The 14695-nt window shown below is 38.7% G+C and overlaps 2 protein-coding genes across 2 annotated transcripts in view; one reads left to right on the top strand and one right to left on the bottom strand.

The window, feature by feature from the left end:
* The window catches only part of LOC113227648 (prolyl 3-hydroxylase sudestada1), a 32714-nt gene extending 26195 nt beyond the window's left edge, over positions 1-6519 (bottom strand). The window contains exons 1-4 of the mRNA XM_026460611.1: positions 6285-6519; positions 5943-6121; positions 4071-4358; positions 15-331 (exon numbers count right to left, since the gene is read on the bottom strand). Of these exons, the coding sequence (XP_026316396.1) occupies positions 15-331; positions 4071-4358; positions 5943-6121; positions 6285-6519 (1019 nt within the window). The remainder of the gene's footprint in view (positions 1-14; positions 332-4070; positions 4359-5942; positions 6122-6284) is intronic.
* A 3206-nt stretch (positions 6520-9725) lies between these two features.
* Positions 9726-11203, top strand: LOC113227647. The gene is made up of 2 exons (XM_026460610.1): positions 9726-10022; positions 10118-11203. Exon 2 carries the CDS (start codon positions 10187-10189, stop codon positions 11201-11203), a length of 1017 nt encoding a protein of 338 aa, XP_026316395.1. The 5' UTR covers positions 9726-10022; positions 10118-10186.
* The last annotated feature ends 3492 nt before the right edge of the window (positions 11204-14695 follow it).

Below are 14695 nucleotides of genomic sequence, written 5' to 3'. Positions count from 1 at the left end.
TGTTCCGCGGGAACACGCGGTGCGCCACGCCGGCCGGCCGGCCGCGGCCGTCGCGCGCCAGCAGCTCCAGCGCGCCGCCCATGTGCTCGGCCCAGCCCGCCGCGGCCGCCGCGGCCGCTGCGACGCGCTCGCGCGACGCGCCGTTCTCCAGCGCGTCCTGCGCCGCGGGCCGGTACGACGCCGCCCGCGGCCGCCACGGCGCCAGGTACAGGATGAAGGCCACGCGCCGGTCGGCCAGCAGGTCGTCGTGCACCAGCAGGTGGTCCCCCGGCCCGTACAGCGAGCACGACGCCGACACGCCCGTCAGTTCCAGCCCCGTCACTTTGCTCACCTGCAACGCGCGCAATCCAAAGCGCGGAGACACGACTTCGAGGAGCGGCGCGCGGCGGCGCCCGACGCGGACGAGAAAACCGGTCCCTACAAACCGACCTCGCACTGCTCCCGTCCCGAATGCCTAATCGGTCATTTGTTTCGTTACTGACGAACAGCTTCCGCCGGTATGTCTACATCCCGCAGTGTTGAAAGAAAGATGACGAAAGCTGACCCAATAATGAACCGCTCATGGACTTTGCTAGTATGATTTTACGTTTTCGTTCATGACTAGTTATCAATATATTTTTAGAAGTCGGGAATAAACAAATTGCAAAACCGTGTACTTTAGAACAAATGCAAGAACACAACACTATTGATTCAGTTCAACCAAAGATTAGATAACATACATTTTAAGCATGAATGAATGTTTCAATATCTAAAGCATTGGTTATTTTATAGTTCACACATAAAACATTAAAGTTTTGAAATACCTAATCGAAGAATCAAACAGTAATGCATAAAATAAGACATAAAAGTCAATGTGTACACTCAGTACAGAGTACTAAAAAAACCTTAAACTATGGAAACTAAAGGACATGTTATGTTGACATATATAAATCAGACGTTATAATTATGTATATAATGCGTTTCGACGTCGAAAACATAAACATGTTATTGTCTTTGTTTGACTATTGCGTGCAGTCTTAAACCAAAAGAGATAGCATTACATTGATCTGTGTAAAACACGAGAATCGAAAATACGTAACGTCATCTTAAATGCCAACCGTGTCCATTTCGCAGTACATGAGGAACATGATACGATTGTCAAAGGGAAGTACATCAAATGTGAAAACGAATGTTTTCCAAGTGTTTTATTGAATTATTCGCATGTATTGTAATAAAATGGACAAAAATATTGACAGTGAGAATAATTAAATATTAATAAAAATTCGTCGCTGCAGCATTACGGGATGTGGCATTTGAAAAAACGAAGATCGACCGAATGTAACATTGTACACACGTGCACGTGTTATTTTTCTGTCTATAAACCACACAAAAGCCCAAATATCTCATGTAATTAGATATATTTAAATAGTTTATTCATAAATCTTGCCAAATTTTGCTTTGGTTTCTTCAGATTGCCTGTTTGTTTGTATATTTCGATGATTGTTGTAAACGATTATTTTGAGATAGTGTTGTTCTTGGAAGCGTACATATTATCGATATTCTGTTATTAAAATAATTCACTACGAGGAGAAAAGAAAATAGAATGGTTGGAAATCATACATTGAATCAAAGACTATCTTCATTTATTCGCTTCATTTTGAACAGTTAAAGTCAAAGATTATTTATTCCATAGGTAAAATAAATTTACACTTGAAAACGTCACATTTAAGCTACTGCTCGTTCACTACGCTGACCTCCCTGAGAAGAACGAGCAGCCTCTAGGGATTGCTCTTTTCAAATAAACTTAGATGCTATGGAATACACTTTGTATCAAATTCAGTCAAATTTTAATATAACTTTGAACTAGATTACATGATAATGCAATTCCATCATTAGGTTTATTGGTAAATAATTTTATATTTAATTTAGATTAAACACGACTCATTTACTAGGCATTCTCAGTTCCTGAAAACAAAATTATCCACTCGTTTCCGATTTTTTTCCACTGACAACTCTAACTACTAAAAATTCGTATTTTATAAAGCCAGCAATACAAAGACCATGTTGGTCTAACGTTGCCGAGTAAAGGCCAATACCGACGTATAGACAGCCTATTTGTCTTGCCTTGCCATCGTTCGATGTCACTCGCCTAGCTGACCGAGTGAAGGCGAGCGCTAACGTGTATAGAGCTCGTTTGATGTGGCTTGTCGCAACTCGCAGTCGCTCGTGACTACTTGTCACACTTCGGAGAAGTGTCGATTTTTCTCCACAAATCAAAGGCGCTCGACCAATAGAAGCCAATTGACATTGTATAATCAGACATTTGCATGCTAATTAATATATGCGAAACATGTTTATATTAACATTGTCTTGTTACATCTCCTGTTATAACATGGTATACCATGTTTTAAGCAAATAAACGTATGATAATAATATTATTATTGATAATATTACTACTTTCATTTATTTCCAAAATTAAATGGAATTATTAAAGATTCACTTAAATCAGTCAATTAATTCTACACCAATGCATAAATACAAAAAACGTACACTATTTGGAATCTGTTTAAAAATTTCTCTATGAAAATAAGAATCTTGAGGTTGTAAATGTATAGGATTTATATTTTAAAGTTTTCTCTTTTATATATAATCTCAAATTACAAATATTATTTTTTTCTGTGCAAACTCACTTTTCGTAATATTTGAGTATTTGTAAACGCAAAACAAGAAATTCAAAATTTCATGTGACATTCCCGGACATTCTCATAATAACCTAAAATATTCCCAAATATTGATCTACTTTAATTAAATGTTTGCATGTCGATAATGACTTGTCGATACATTATGGTACGACACTAAACAAATCGGCCATTTGTACGTTCAATTTTTGATTAAGTTATGCACGTTCATTCCGTAGTTAGGGTAGCTCATTTCTTTTATTTTTTTTCCATTCTCTAAGAAACAAACAAAGTACGTGGAATTACATATAATTACCAAGTTTTATTGAAATCGGTTACTGGAAAGTACGCAAACCCGGATTCATCCCCTAGTTCGCCACTATATGGGACTTGACACAGAAGATAATAAAAATCGGTTCTCACTACTCAAAGTATATTGAGAGAGAAAAACGCCTTGAATTAAAGAATAGCAAAATCAACCATTAAAATAATTGCTCATTATACTAAAATTTAGATGCTATATATAAAAATGAATCTTCATGTGTGAACAGCCACCCTTAGAGATGGATGATTTTCTTCAAAATTAAATGGGACCACTATGGAGGTACCCCTTTCCAACAGAAAAAGAAGTTTTTTTTGAAGTCGGTTAAATATTTCAATGAGAGATAAGAAAGTTAGCAAAGGAACATTTTGACAAGAGCCTCTGACCAATGTCACATTGGGATTGAAAACAATATGATTGTTTATCGCAGATTTATGCCCTTTGGACAGATTTAATTTTTATCATTTTTCCCTCCGGCAGAACATGTTAACATTGTATTAAATGTGGCAGATTTGAGAATATTCAGCAAGTACATTATTATTTTTGGGGACATACTTAAAAACTTTGGGAAAAAGCTTATTGTTTTCAGCTGCTGCAAACAAATATTTTAAAGCGAAATAAAGGACTATGTTATAAATATACAACTTTATAACCCGAGCTTCTACAGGCTGTACCTAATTAGCTTTTTTGATGCTTTGTTAATGAATCACAAGTATTGATAGGTCTGTTTAATGCACACAAATTGCCTCTGTGGCCGAACGGTTACCATACTGGACTGCCACGCAGAGGTCCCAGGTTCGATTCCCGGGCTGGGAAAAATATTTGTATGGCCTACATTTATTTCTCTCATGACTTTGGGTATAATTTGTGATTGTCTATGTGTGTGTCCATGGCACCCGCGACACAGGGTTTCCCTAGTGTAGGGCTATGTTGAGTGTGTGCGTTATTATTAAGATAATATTATCTCTTAGTATTATTATAACCACGTCGTCAAAAACACTGGGTCACTAAATACACGGGATGTCGCCATCCTTCTTCATATCGTCAAGGACACTAGACTATGTTACTACATTGAATTCTATGGTCCTTACCCAACTCATCACCTCAGTTCGGAGCAGTTCGTAAATCCCCTTGATACCTCTTTGCCACGTTAGGCTAGCAAGGTCTGTCGTCTGGTGGAACTCGTAGAGGTCCATCTTCTTGCGGGACCAGTCCAGTGTGTTCATGTCGTCCACGATGTTGTTTATCACGTCAGGTTCAGAGAGCAGGTTATGGAGCAGGCACAGACGGAATGGCTCACATGTCAGTGTCACCTCCTTACTGCTGCAGTCTTTACGCTCCTTCCAGTGGTCTGTTATTCTGTCTATTAATTCTTGTGACTGAAAACAATATTGGGAATACTATTACTTATTACAACTGGTTGGATTTGTTTTCTTTAAATCATTTTAAATATAATAAGTTACAGGAATTCCTTCAAAGGATATGTTATGATTATGTTCATGAAAAAGGCTCATGCAACCTCAATAAATCAAAAAGATTCCAAGTTAATAGGGAATTATGGTACATCAGTAAGTACTTTGACATTTCTTTTACAGCTCAATTTACATGGTGACAGAATGTTCAATATTGCTTTTTTAAATGAATATAATCAACAACATTGCACTTGCCCATATTATCTGACTTTGTTTTTCAACATAGATTCATTCTGTTAATTAATCGATTTGTAGTTGGCGTTACAATTGGCCACCACTAAACCGTCTATGGTCGGGTCAGTTTGTTCAAAATGGATTGAAACGAAGTATAGAAGAAATATGCCTGAGAATGATTGGCTAAATATGAGTTAATCTACAGTGGTGGATTGACTCAAACTGTGGTTTACACTATTGAAAGTGTTTTCTAAATCCGTATAGACTACGATCACCTTCATAATATGAATTCGATTTAATAATCGATTACTAAACTTTAATTGATTGAAAGGAAAGATTTTTTTTCGAACAGCGCTATGCAACCATAGGCAGGTCACAGAAGTATAGATTAATAAAAACCTCACTTTTGGACTACCATTTTTCAAATACGATTTTACAAAGCCATTCAAATTAATAGTTTTGAAAAAAGTGATGATATATCAAGTCAAAATCTTCGGAATATACGTGAAAGTGTTACTTATTCGATTTATTTAGTGATTGCTTTAGAATTTTAACCAAACAGGTTTGTTTACTTTTTGTTCAAAATGGATTGGAACAGACTATAATTGTAGCCTAACTTTCATAATGTGACCCATTGACCATTTAGATGTCAACAAGGCTTCAAGGTTGTCTATTTTGCAAATGTGCATTCTTATTCTGTAACAGGCAAATCATGTTCATGGTCATGTGTGTGGCACCTGGAGTTGATAATTGTGGCTTAACACAGTTCTCGAATGAATTCTTCAGACTTATTTGTACACAGGCTAAACTAAAATTATTAGCCACTTAGTTGATAGTAATTTAGTGTTCCTTCACTCGCACATATTGATTAAAATATGCAGGTTAACATAACTCTATTTGTAGGGCTTGATCTGTGATTTCGATCATCTATATTGATACAATATATATACCTTCATAATTGGTCTATCATTTAAGTATAAACCTATTCACAGAATTATTTTATTCCATGCTATTAAATTCCTACACCTCATGTATAGTTTATATATATTTATTTGTATTATATATAATGTATTTATTATATATTTTAGAGTAATGTAATTTTTCATTTCTTTTTCTTTTTTGTAAAGAAAGTCAGGAATATTTCAATAAAAGTAGTTATTTTACATTAAGAAATACATCTTAATAATTCCTCTGTCTGACTCAGCAGAAAACTGATCTAACAAACAATTGTTATAAAAATGTTAGGACAAAAACATAATAGCTGTTGTTAACCCAAATTTAAAAAATAAACAAATTGGTCTTACTTCAAAATCCTACCTGTAATGCATTATTGAGCTTGGGGTCAGCCGTGCGGTCGGCGCGAGGATTGAGCTGCGCGCGCGGTGGCTTGCCTGGAGCGGGTGCCGGCGACTCCACCAGCAATGAGTCGTCCTCCCAAGGCGACTCCGAGTCGGAGCTGTACTCCGACGATGACGATGATGACGAAGAGTAATCCGCTGCGCATCCAATAAAATTCAACCAGACATTCATTAAGCGCATAAGTATTGAAAAACACAATAAAAGAGCAACGCCTTTATAAACTACTACCAATCACAAAAATTCAAGTTTCCCGCCCAAACTGCATCACTACAACACTGCTGGCCTGTTTGCAATATTTACCGCCACGTATCCTCTTAACCTCATCTGCGGAGGCCTGGTACGAGGTGACAGCGCAGATATCCGAATCATCGCTCTCCGTGTCCGAGATCTCGATCACGGTGCTGGACATCCGCCGCTTGGCGGGCGGCCGCGGTTCCTCGCCCGCTGCCCCCGACTCGCCGCTGCCGCCCGCGCCATTGCTCACCACCTCGTTTGTGGACGTTGGCTCTTCGGTTTCCTTGCTTGAAGAGCTCATTTTTCATTACCAACCCTACATAATACACAAAGAAACAAAATAAATCAAAACGATGCAACCGACGCCTAACCTCAAATTTTGTTGACTTTTTTTTTTTTAATAATGTTTATGGCCTGGTTACAATACAAGACCTTTATGCCAAGTCTTATTTTGGTTAGAGTTCTTGATTTAAGAGTTGATTTTAAATAGTTTCTATAGTGTGTTTCACAAATTTATATAAAGCACTATAACACTTTTTGTTTTTAAGTAAATCTGTTACGCAGCTGCGGGAGGAATCACTTATTTCACTTGCTAACACTAGTCTATGGAAACCAAATCCATTTTTTTTTTATTAATAATTTTGGCTTGGATACAAGTCCTTTGAGCCATGTCTTCGTTTAATTATGTTTCTGTAAATATGGCCGCCACAGAGGATAGGCAATTTGAGGCGGCGTGCTTGGAGCCGATACGGGTATTTTAGTTCGAGATTCGTATAATTTCGCGTTTTAATCTTCGATTAAGGCACAACAGCACTATCCTATTCCACTTTAAACTAGATTTCACAAAATAATTGAAAGTCAAAATAAAAACAACACTTTCCTCCTCCAAAAGGTCCAGAGCGAATCCAATCCAAATCCAAACTTTTGAGTTTTAGCTAGGGACACAGTATCGAATCAAAAGTATCGATACTGTAATCATGAGTAGTGTCGCATAAAATGTTAGATACCTCAAGGTATCGATACTTTTGTCCTGCAAATTTTCCCTACTTAAAGACAGAATAAAAGACTTGGATTAAATTGATCAATTCAATCAATCGTCATTTCACATAATTTGTGTTACTTAAATTTCCCTCTCCTCGTCTGTACAATCACATAAAAACAAAAATCTATTTGGTAACAGTCTGTTTCTCGATTTTGATATTGTATTGCCTGCTTTTGAGAACAAACATTATGAAGAAAGTAGTTAATTTTGTCATCAATCTGTATAGCTAGGAACTTTGTTATATTTGTGTCTCCGATGTGTGTCCCTTTGTTCTCTACGTTTATCTTACTAGCTATTTTTCTCAACCTAAAATTCATGAGTTTTGTTTTTCTAAATTGATTTTTAAATTATTATCTTCAAGCCATTCTATTAATGAATTTAAACTTGTATTTATTTCATTTTCTTTAATATATGTCATTATACAATCGCCCGCATAGAGCACCATTGAGTGATGGGATTAGGTATGTCATTAATATATATTAAGAAGAGCAATGGTCCCAAAATATTACCTTGCGGTACTCCATATAGTGTTACTTTAGTATCAGAGCTATATTCCATTTCCGTTCTTGTTTGAATGTTGATTCCAATGCTGTTACCAATTTGTCGTTGATTTTTGACCTGATCTAGAATTTTGGGGTATTTTTGGTTTACTATTATTTATTATTTTCACTCTGGAAATATAATACTTATTTTGACACTTTTTTGCTAACTGGATTATCCTCTTTAGTCTTGTAGAAAAAAGCTTATATGCAGGTTTAGTCTCATTTCTCTTTGTTATTCTGTATTTCCATAACATCTCCCTCTTCTTTATACAGCACAATCGTATTCCACGTGAAAGCCATCTTGGTTTTTTTTTAACAAAATATTGTACTCTTACTACAGCAAAACACAATTGATAAAAAAGTTTGAAAATGTCATATAAAGCATTAAAAGCCTCATTGCAGTTCCTGGCTGTTCTTGAATCGCTAAAGCTGAGTCTGCTCAGACATTCTTTGAATTTTATCATATTTTCAAGAGAATAGTTTTGTCTATTTGTGTACCATTGTTTTAATTTTACTAATTTACCAACCGGGTATCGAGCAAACTGTGATGTATGATCGGACAACGCGAACTCAATTACTTCTACCTCACACCCATTAATATTATGTATAACATTATCAATACACGTACCACTACTTGCGATGGGTTGGTTCATTTAATGCTATTTTCAGATTAAAACCCTGCACTATGTTTGTAAATTCCAAAGATAATTTGGAGAGCTCTAGAGTATTTAAATTAAAATCGCCACAAATAACGATATTTTTGGTTCTTTGGTAGTATACTTCAGTCAACATATCGTGCAGATTGTTATAAAATATTTCAATACATTTCGATTCACTTTTCGGAACTCTACATAGAACTATAAAATCATGATCAGTTAGGTCAGTTAGGCTGCACAACATTCAATAATGTTTGCAACACTGAATTTGGAAACCGCGTCGATTATTTTATAATTAAAACCATCTTTAATGAGAATGAATGCACCTCCGTTTCTATTATTTCGAGTAAAGCAGGAAGCAAGTCTGTAATTGGGAATATTTAAGAATTGTATGTCTTCTACCTTCATGTTGTGTTCTGTAATACACATGACATCTACAGATTTACTTCTTTTCGTTAATTCATCTAGCGCCAATATTAGTAGGTCTGACTTATTTATTAGTCCGTCAATATTTTGGTGTAAAACATTTATGCTATTAGTCACGAAAAAAATTGTCACCATTTGCGTTATAGGTGTCACTAGCGTCGCTTGAACTATCAGTGTTTTTGTCGTAGTTATTGTCCTTTTCTTTAAAGTAATAATTATTGTCAATGTCTGTAATTAATTGAAATAGATCATTTATTACAGTTCTCATTCCTATGTTGTTTAAAATTCCTGACCGTTTCACAAACATCTTAAAGTCATAACTGATATTACGATTAGAATCCAAAATCCATGCATATTCGTGGGTTATCACGTCCATGAATACAAGAATACAAGATATTTATTCGCTGAAAAATGTAGTTTACAATGGTGTTATAGTATATTATTATTAGATCGTACATTTCACCAAAACTTGGCATGCGAATATTTTACACAATTCTTATTCCAATCACGCAGTGGTTAAACTTTACATTTTATGTTATCTATTAAAAAATCATTTATATTGTAGTAGCATTGTGTAACTAACAAATTATGTACCTAATTTTATTTTAAATTGCCTACAATTTAGTTCTTTAACTGCATCTGGTACTTTATTTAATAATTTAGGTGCCAATATAAACATCGTTCTATTGTAAAATTCCAAGGTGGGGCGTTGTTTTGGCCGTATTTCTATTTTGTTCCTTGTTTTCCTGGGATGTCTGGTTTTCCCTAGATTAAAGTTGCCTGGATTTTGTTTTAATGGATTTTCTTTCATGTATATTTCAGTTTCGTCCCGCGCGCCCTCGCGGTTGGACGTGTAATCGAGTAATAATCAGTGATAAAATGACGTCAAATTTAGTGAAATGTGCAAGCTGTAACGTGGTAATAAACGAATTACTGACTTTTGTCAATAACAAAATAGATGTTATGAAGGAAGATGGAATCTCCCAAATCTGCACTAGTGCATTCACGGAGCTGGAAATTAAAACCGCTAAGGATCTGTTGTTTGATTCTATACCGTCTGCAAGGCGTAAGAAAATAAGAAAAGGAACTGGCAAGACCCGGCGTGATATCGATGATATAGTGACTTTAATGAAGGAAGGTAACCCTGAATCTTTTCCAATATTTGTTGCCAGGGACTTGCACAGATTGCCCCCGGTTTATTTTGATCACGTCGACACGACTAGGCTTCTAAAGGATATTTTAAAGCTACAACAGGATGTCCACAAAATTAACGAACAATTCGCTACAAAGGAGCAATTAACTATGCTAGCGTTGGACTTGGATGCGTTAAAACTGACCTCACTGGTTAATGTGAATGATACAAATGTTCAGAGAGTAAATACCAAGCGTGGTGCTGCTTTCCGTGATGGTTATGAGTATAACAGCGGTCCCATGGGTTTACTTCATAATGTGTCGGAAAATATTGTGACCGCTGAGGGTAATAAATCGCCCGATGGCTCCGAGACTATGTACAGAAATATTATACACTCACAAACTGCACTTGACAACGGGAATCATCATTTATATTCATCATTTAGCAAGAATAACATCAATAATTCCATAGAAATTGATAAAAATAGTAACGTGTCGGTAGTTTGCTCGAGTCCGTGCAATAGCTTGGTAATGACACACTCGTCATCGCCAACGGCCGAGCGGCCCCCGCCTCAGCTGCCGCCGCCGTCGCCCGCGTCGGCGCGTGTGCCGGCGCGTGAGCCGGCGCGGGCAACGACCCCGCCTCAGCGGCCGCCGTCGCCTGCGCCGGCACGTATGCCGGCTCGTGTGCCTGCGCCCGCTCCGAATATTACGTCGGCGTTGGAGCGGAGTCGCGCGGCCGCCCGCGCTGTCGGCGAGAGTGAACGTAAACAAAGAACGCTAGCAGATATTGTGCGCGAAGGCGAGTGGAAGAAGCCAGAAAAAAATGATGAATGGATTGTTTATCAAAAAAGAAAATTGAGAAACCGCTTTGTGGGAAATAGAGGTAGTGCTACCGATGCGGAAGGTTGTTTTAAGGCCGCTGAAGTGAAAATTCCAATTTATATTTATAATGTATCAAAGGAAGTGACAGTGTGTCAGATCAATAGATACATTCAGCGCAAAACTAGCTTATGCGTAACAATAGAAAAAATGAACATGAAGCGGCCTAAGGACTATGACTCGTACAAAATATTTGTACCTAAACATAAGTTGAGCTTGTTTATGTCAGAAGAGTTCTGGCCGGATGGAATAGCGTATAGGCGTTTTGTCAATTTTAAGTACAAAGGGCCTGATAACGATGACTAATTGGAGAGAACTTTCGTGATTATTAATATCTCATGACCAGTATGCGACTTTTGACTTTTAATTGTAAAAATATAGCTAGATCAGTTGAGTGTGTAAGAAAACTATGTAAAGTAGCTGATGTCATCGCGCTGCAGGAGACCTGGCTGCTGCCGCACGATTTGGCCTATTTGGGAAGCATCGATGATCGTTTCGCTTTCACGGGGACCTCTGCTGTGGATACATCTGCAGGTGTACTCCGAGGACGGCCTTATGGTGGGGTAGCGCTATTGTGGAGGAGAGACATATCCGCCGTAGTATCTGTGGTTGAGTGTAAAAATGCTCGGTTGGCTGCTATTAAGGTAGCGTTGCAGGATCGCGCATTATTGATATTTTCCGTGTACATGCCGACAGACTGTAGTGACAACATGGTCGATTTCACGGATTGTCTTGCGGAGATTAGTGCGGTAATTGAGAGTCAGGAAATCGAAACGGTGTTTTTATTAGGTGACTTCAACTCCCATCCAGGGGAGCCGTTTGCTGTAGAACTTACACAGTTTTGTGCGGATCAGTGTTGGTCTTGTATTGATTTGGAACTCTTGCCCTCTGACTCATACACATATGTGAGCGAGGCGCATGGCTGCCGGCGGTAGCTCGACCACTGTATTGGAACTGGTGCTGCGAGGCAAACTGTTGTAAGTACGTCGATTTTGTATGATTCGTACTGGTCTGACCATTTCCCCATTGTAGTGCATTGTAATATTAATTTAATTAAGCCTAAAATTTTAAAATCTGTTTGTAATAATAATAAGATTATGTGGGGTGACCGTGACTCTGCTCAGATATCAAAGTACCACGATTTTTGTACTCTAGGTTAAAGCTAATAAATTTCCCTCATGAGCTTAGTAAATGTTGTAATAAAATATGCAACAATAATGATCATTTTCAAGTTTTGCAACGGTTGTATCAGGATATTATTGGTATCTTAACGGAGGCTGCGGTGACCTGTTTTCATGTAAGAAATAATAAAAAGAAGCACTATGTGACGGGGTGGAACCGATATGTCAGTGGGGCTCATGGGAGAGCTAGGTTATGTTTCCAAGACTGGGTTCTTCACGGTAAACCTTCATCGGGTTATTTTTATGATGAGATGTACCAATCTAGGAAGCAGTTTAAGGCTAAATTAAAATGGTGTCAAAACCACGAACAGCAAATTAAGAATGATATAATTGCTCAATATCATTGCAGTAAAAGCTTTGGACCCTTTTGGAAAGCTGTAAATAAATTAAATCACAAAACGAGTGCCCCCGCGACTATCGCGGGTGTTCAAGACCCTAAGGATATAGCCGACCTCTTCCAGAGTCATTTCAAAGTGGTTTCCCCGTTGGGACTTTCTGCGCGGGTGTTTAATGCTGGGGCCATATCTGAGACTACCTTAACTATAACTGCAAAACAGGTGGCTTCTATAATAAAAACCATGGTTAGGGGTAAGTCACCGGGGCACGATGGTCTCAGCATTGAACATCTGCTGCATGCAGGTGTTCACTTGCCCAGGGTTCTTTCAATGTTTTACACCCTGTGTATGGGCCACTGTTACTTACCGGACGATCTCATGCGTACTGTTGTGGTCCCAATTGTGAAGAATAAGACCGGTGATTTTTCTGAGCTGTCCAACTATAGGCCGATTTCATTAGCAACCATTGTAGCCAAGGTGCTGGACAGTGTGCTGGATGGTTATTTGAAGGGGCACCTCCGTTTGAATGACGCGCAGTTTGGCTTCAGGTCTGGATTGTCTACGGAGAGTGCCATCATGTGCCTGAAGCGCACTGTCCAGTACTATACAGCTGGAAGAACACCGGTTTTCGCGTGCTACCTCGACTTGTCCAGAGCGTTCGATCTAGTATCTTATGACGTGCTGTGGGATAAGATCGAACAACAGTCGACCATGCCTTATGAGATCACATCCCTCTTAAGGTTTTGGTACAGCCACCAGAAAAACAGTGTGAGATGGTCCGGTTCGTTTTCAGGCGAGTACGGGTTGGAGTGCGGAGTGAGGCAGGGGGGGTTAACGTCACCTCGGCTCTTCAACTTTTATATGAATGAGCTGATCGAGGAGCTCAACAAAACTAAAATTGGGTGTCACGTTGATGGCATTTGCGTGAATAACATCAGCTACGCAGACGATATGGTTTTGTTGAGCCCCTCGATCGGTGCTCTCAAGCGTCTTTTGCAGATTTGTGAACGGTATGCGGTGGTCCATGGACTCAAGTACAATGTTAGTAAAAGTGAGCTGATGGTTTTTAAGGCTGGTACGAAAACTTATAATGTACCACCACTCACTCTCTCTGGCGCTCCTTTGAAGACAGTCACCAAATTTAAGTACTTGGGTCACTGGGTCACCGAAAACCTCTGTGACAACGAAGACATCGAGCGGGAGCGGAGATCGTTGGCAGTCCGATGCAATATGTTGGCCCGCAGGTTCGCGCGGTGTACGAGGGACGTAAAAATAACGCTCTTCAAAGCGTTTTGCGTCTCCTTTTACTCGTGCGCCCTGTGGGTGAACTATACGCAGAAGGCGTACGACGTACTCCGCGTACAGTATAACAACGCGTTCCGGGTGTTGTTGGGGCTGCCGCGGAGGTGCAGCGCGTCCGGCATGTTTGCCGAGGCGCGGACGGACGGCTTTGCGGCTGTCATGAGGAAGAGGTGCGCCTCCCTCGAAGCCCGCATCCGTGCCAGCCCCAACACCATCCTGTCCGCGTTCGCCGACCACTGGGACGGACCAATGGTCGCCCGGTGGTCGTCACTACATGTCTAACGTTGGAGGTTTTTTAGTTTAGTTTGTTATTTTATTTGTACATTTTTATTTTTTACTAACAATAGTGCTTAAGATTTTCTTTTTATATGATACTAACACTTATGGACTTATGGTCTGAAATAAAGATTTTTATTATTATTATTATTATTATTATATAACAAATTGTTAAAAAGTTCTAGTTCTAGTTCTAGTACGAATATTCAAGTGCACGGGTGTCACGGGACTTATCTTTAATGATTTTCTGAAATAAATTCTTTTTTGTTGGTGTCATTGAATTAATGTACATGTCCTTGTATTTTCTGGTTTTACTTTCCAATTTTATAATTATCTCTTTAAGTTGGTTATTTTCAAAAGTAATTTTTCTATTTCGTAGTCAGCGCCTCTCATTTGTGCTCTAACTTCTTCTATTTCTTCTTTCAATTGTTCAATTTGTAGATCTCGTTTACGCATTGATATGTCCGGAACGCTGCAGAAGGATTCCATGCTGCAGTTTGTGCCAAACGTATTGTCATTAATGTCAATGGAAGCTGACTTTATCTTCTATATTAAAGTCACATACTCGCTATCTGCATATAATATGGTCGATTTAAAACTGTCTTCTTTCTCGTCTCCTTTACTCGTTACCTTGGCTTGGTCCGTATTTGCCTTACTTATTATGTCCACATCAGAGATACTCGGTGACTTGTCTTTGTCTTTTG

The sequence above is a fragment of the Hyposmocoma kahamanoa genome, unplaced genomic scaffold (genome assembly GCF_003589595.1).
Source record: "Hyposmocoma kahamanoa isolate Upper Pololo Valley unplaced genomic scaffold, ASM358959v1 212, whole genome shotgun sequence".
Lineage (NCBI taxonomy): Eukaryota > Metazoa > Arthropoda > Insecta > Lepidoptera > Cosmopterigidae > Hyposmocoma > Hyposmocoma kahamanoa.
This window is presented reverse-complemented; position numbering and strand designations above follow the sequence as displayed.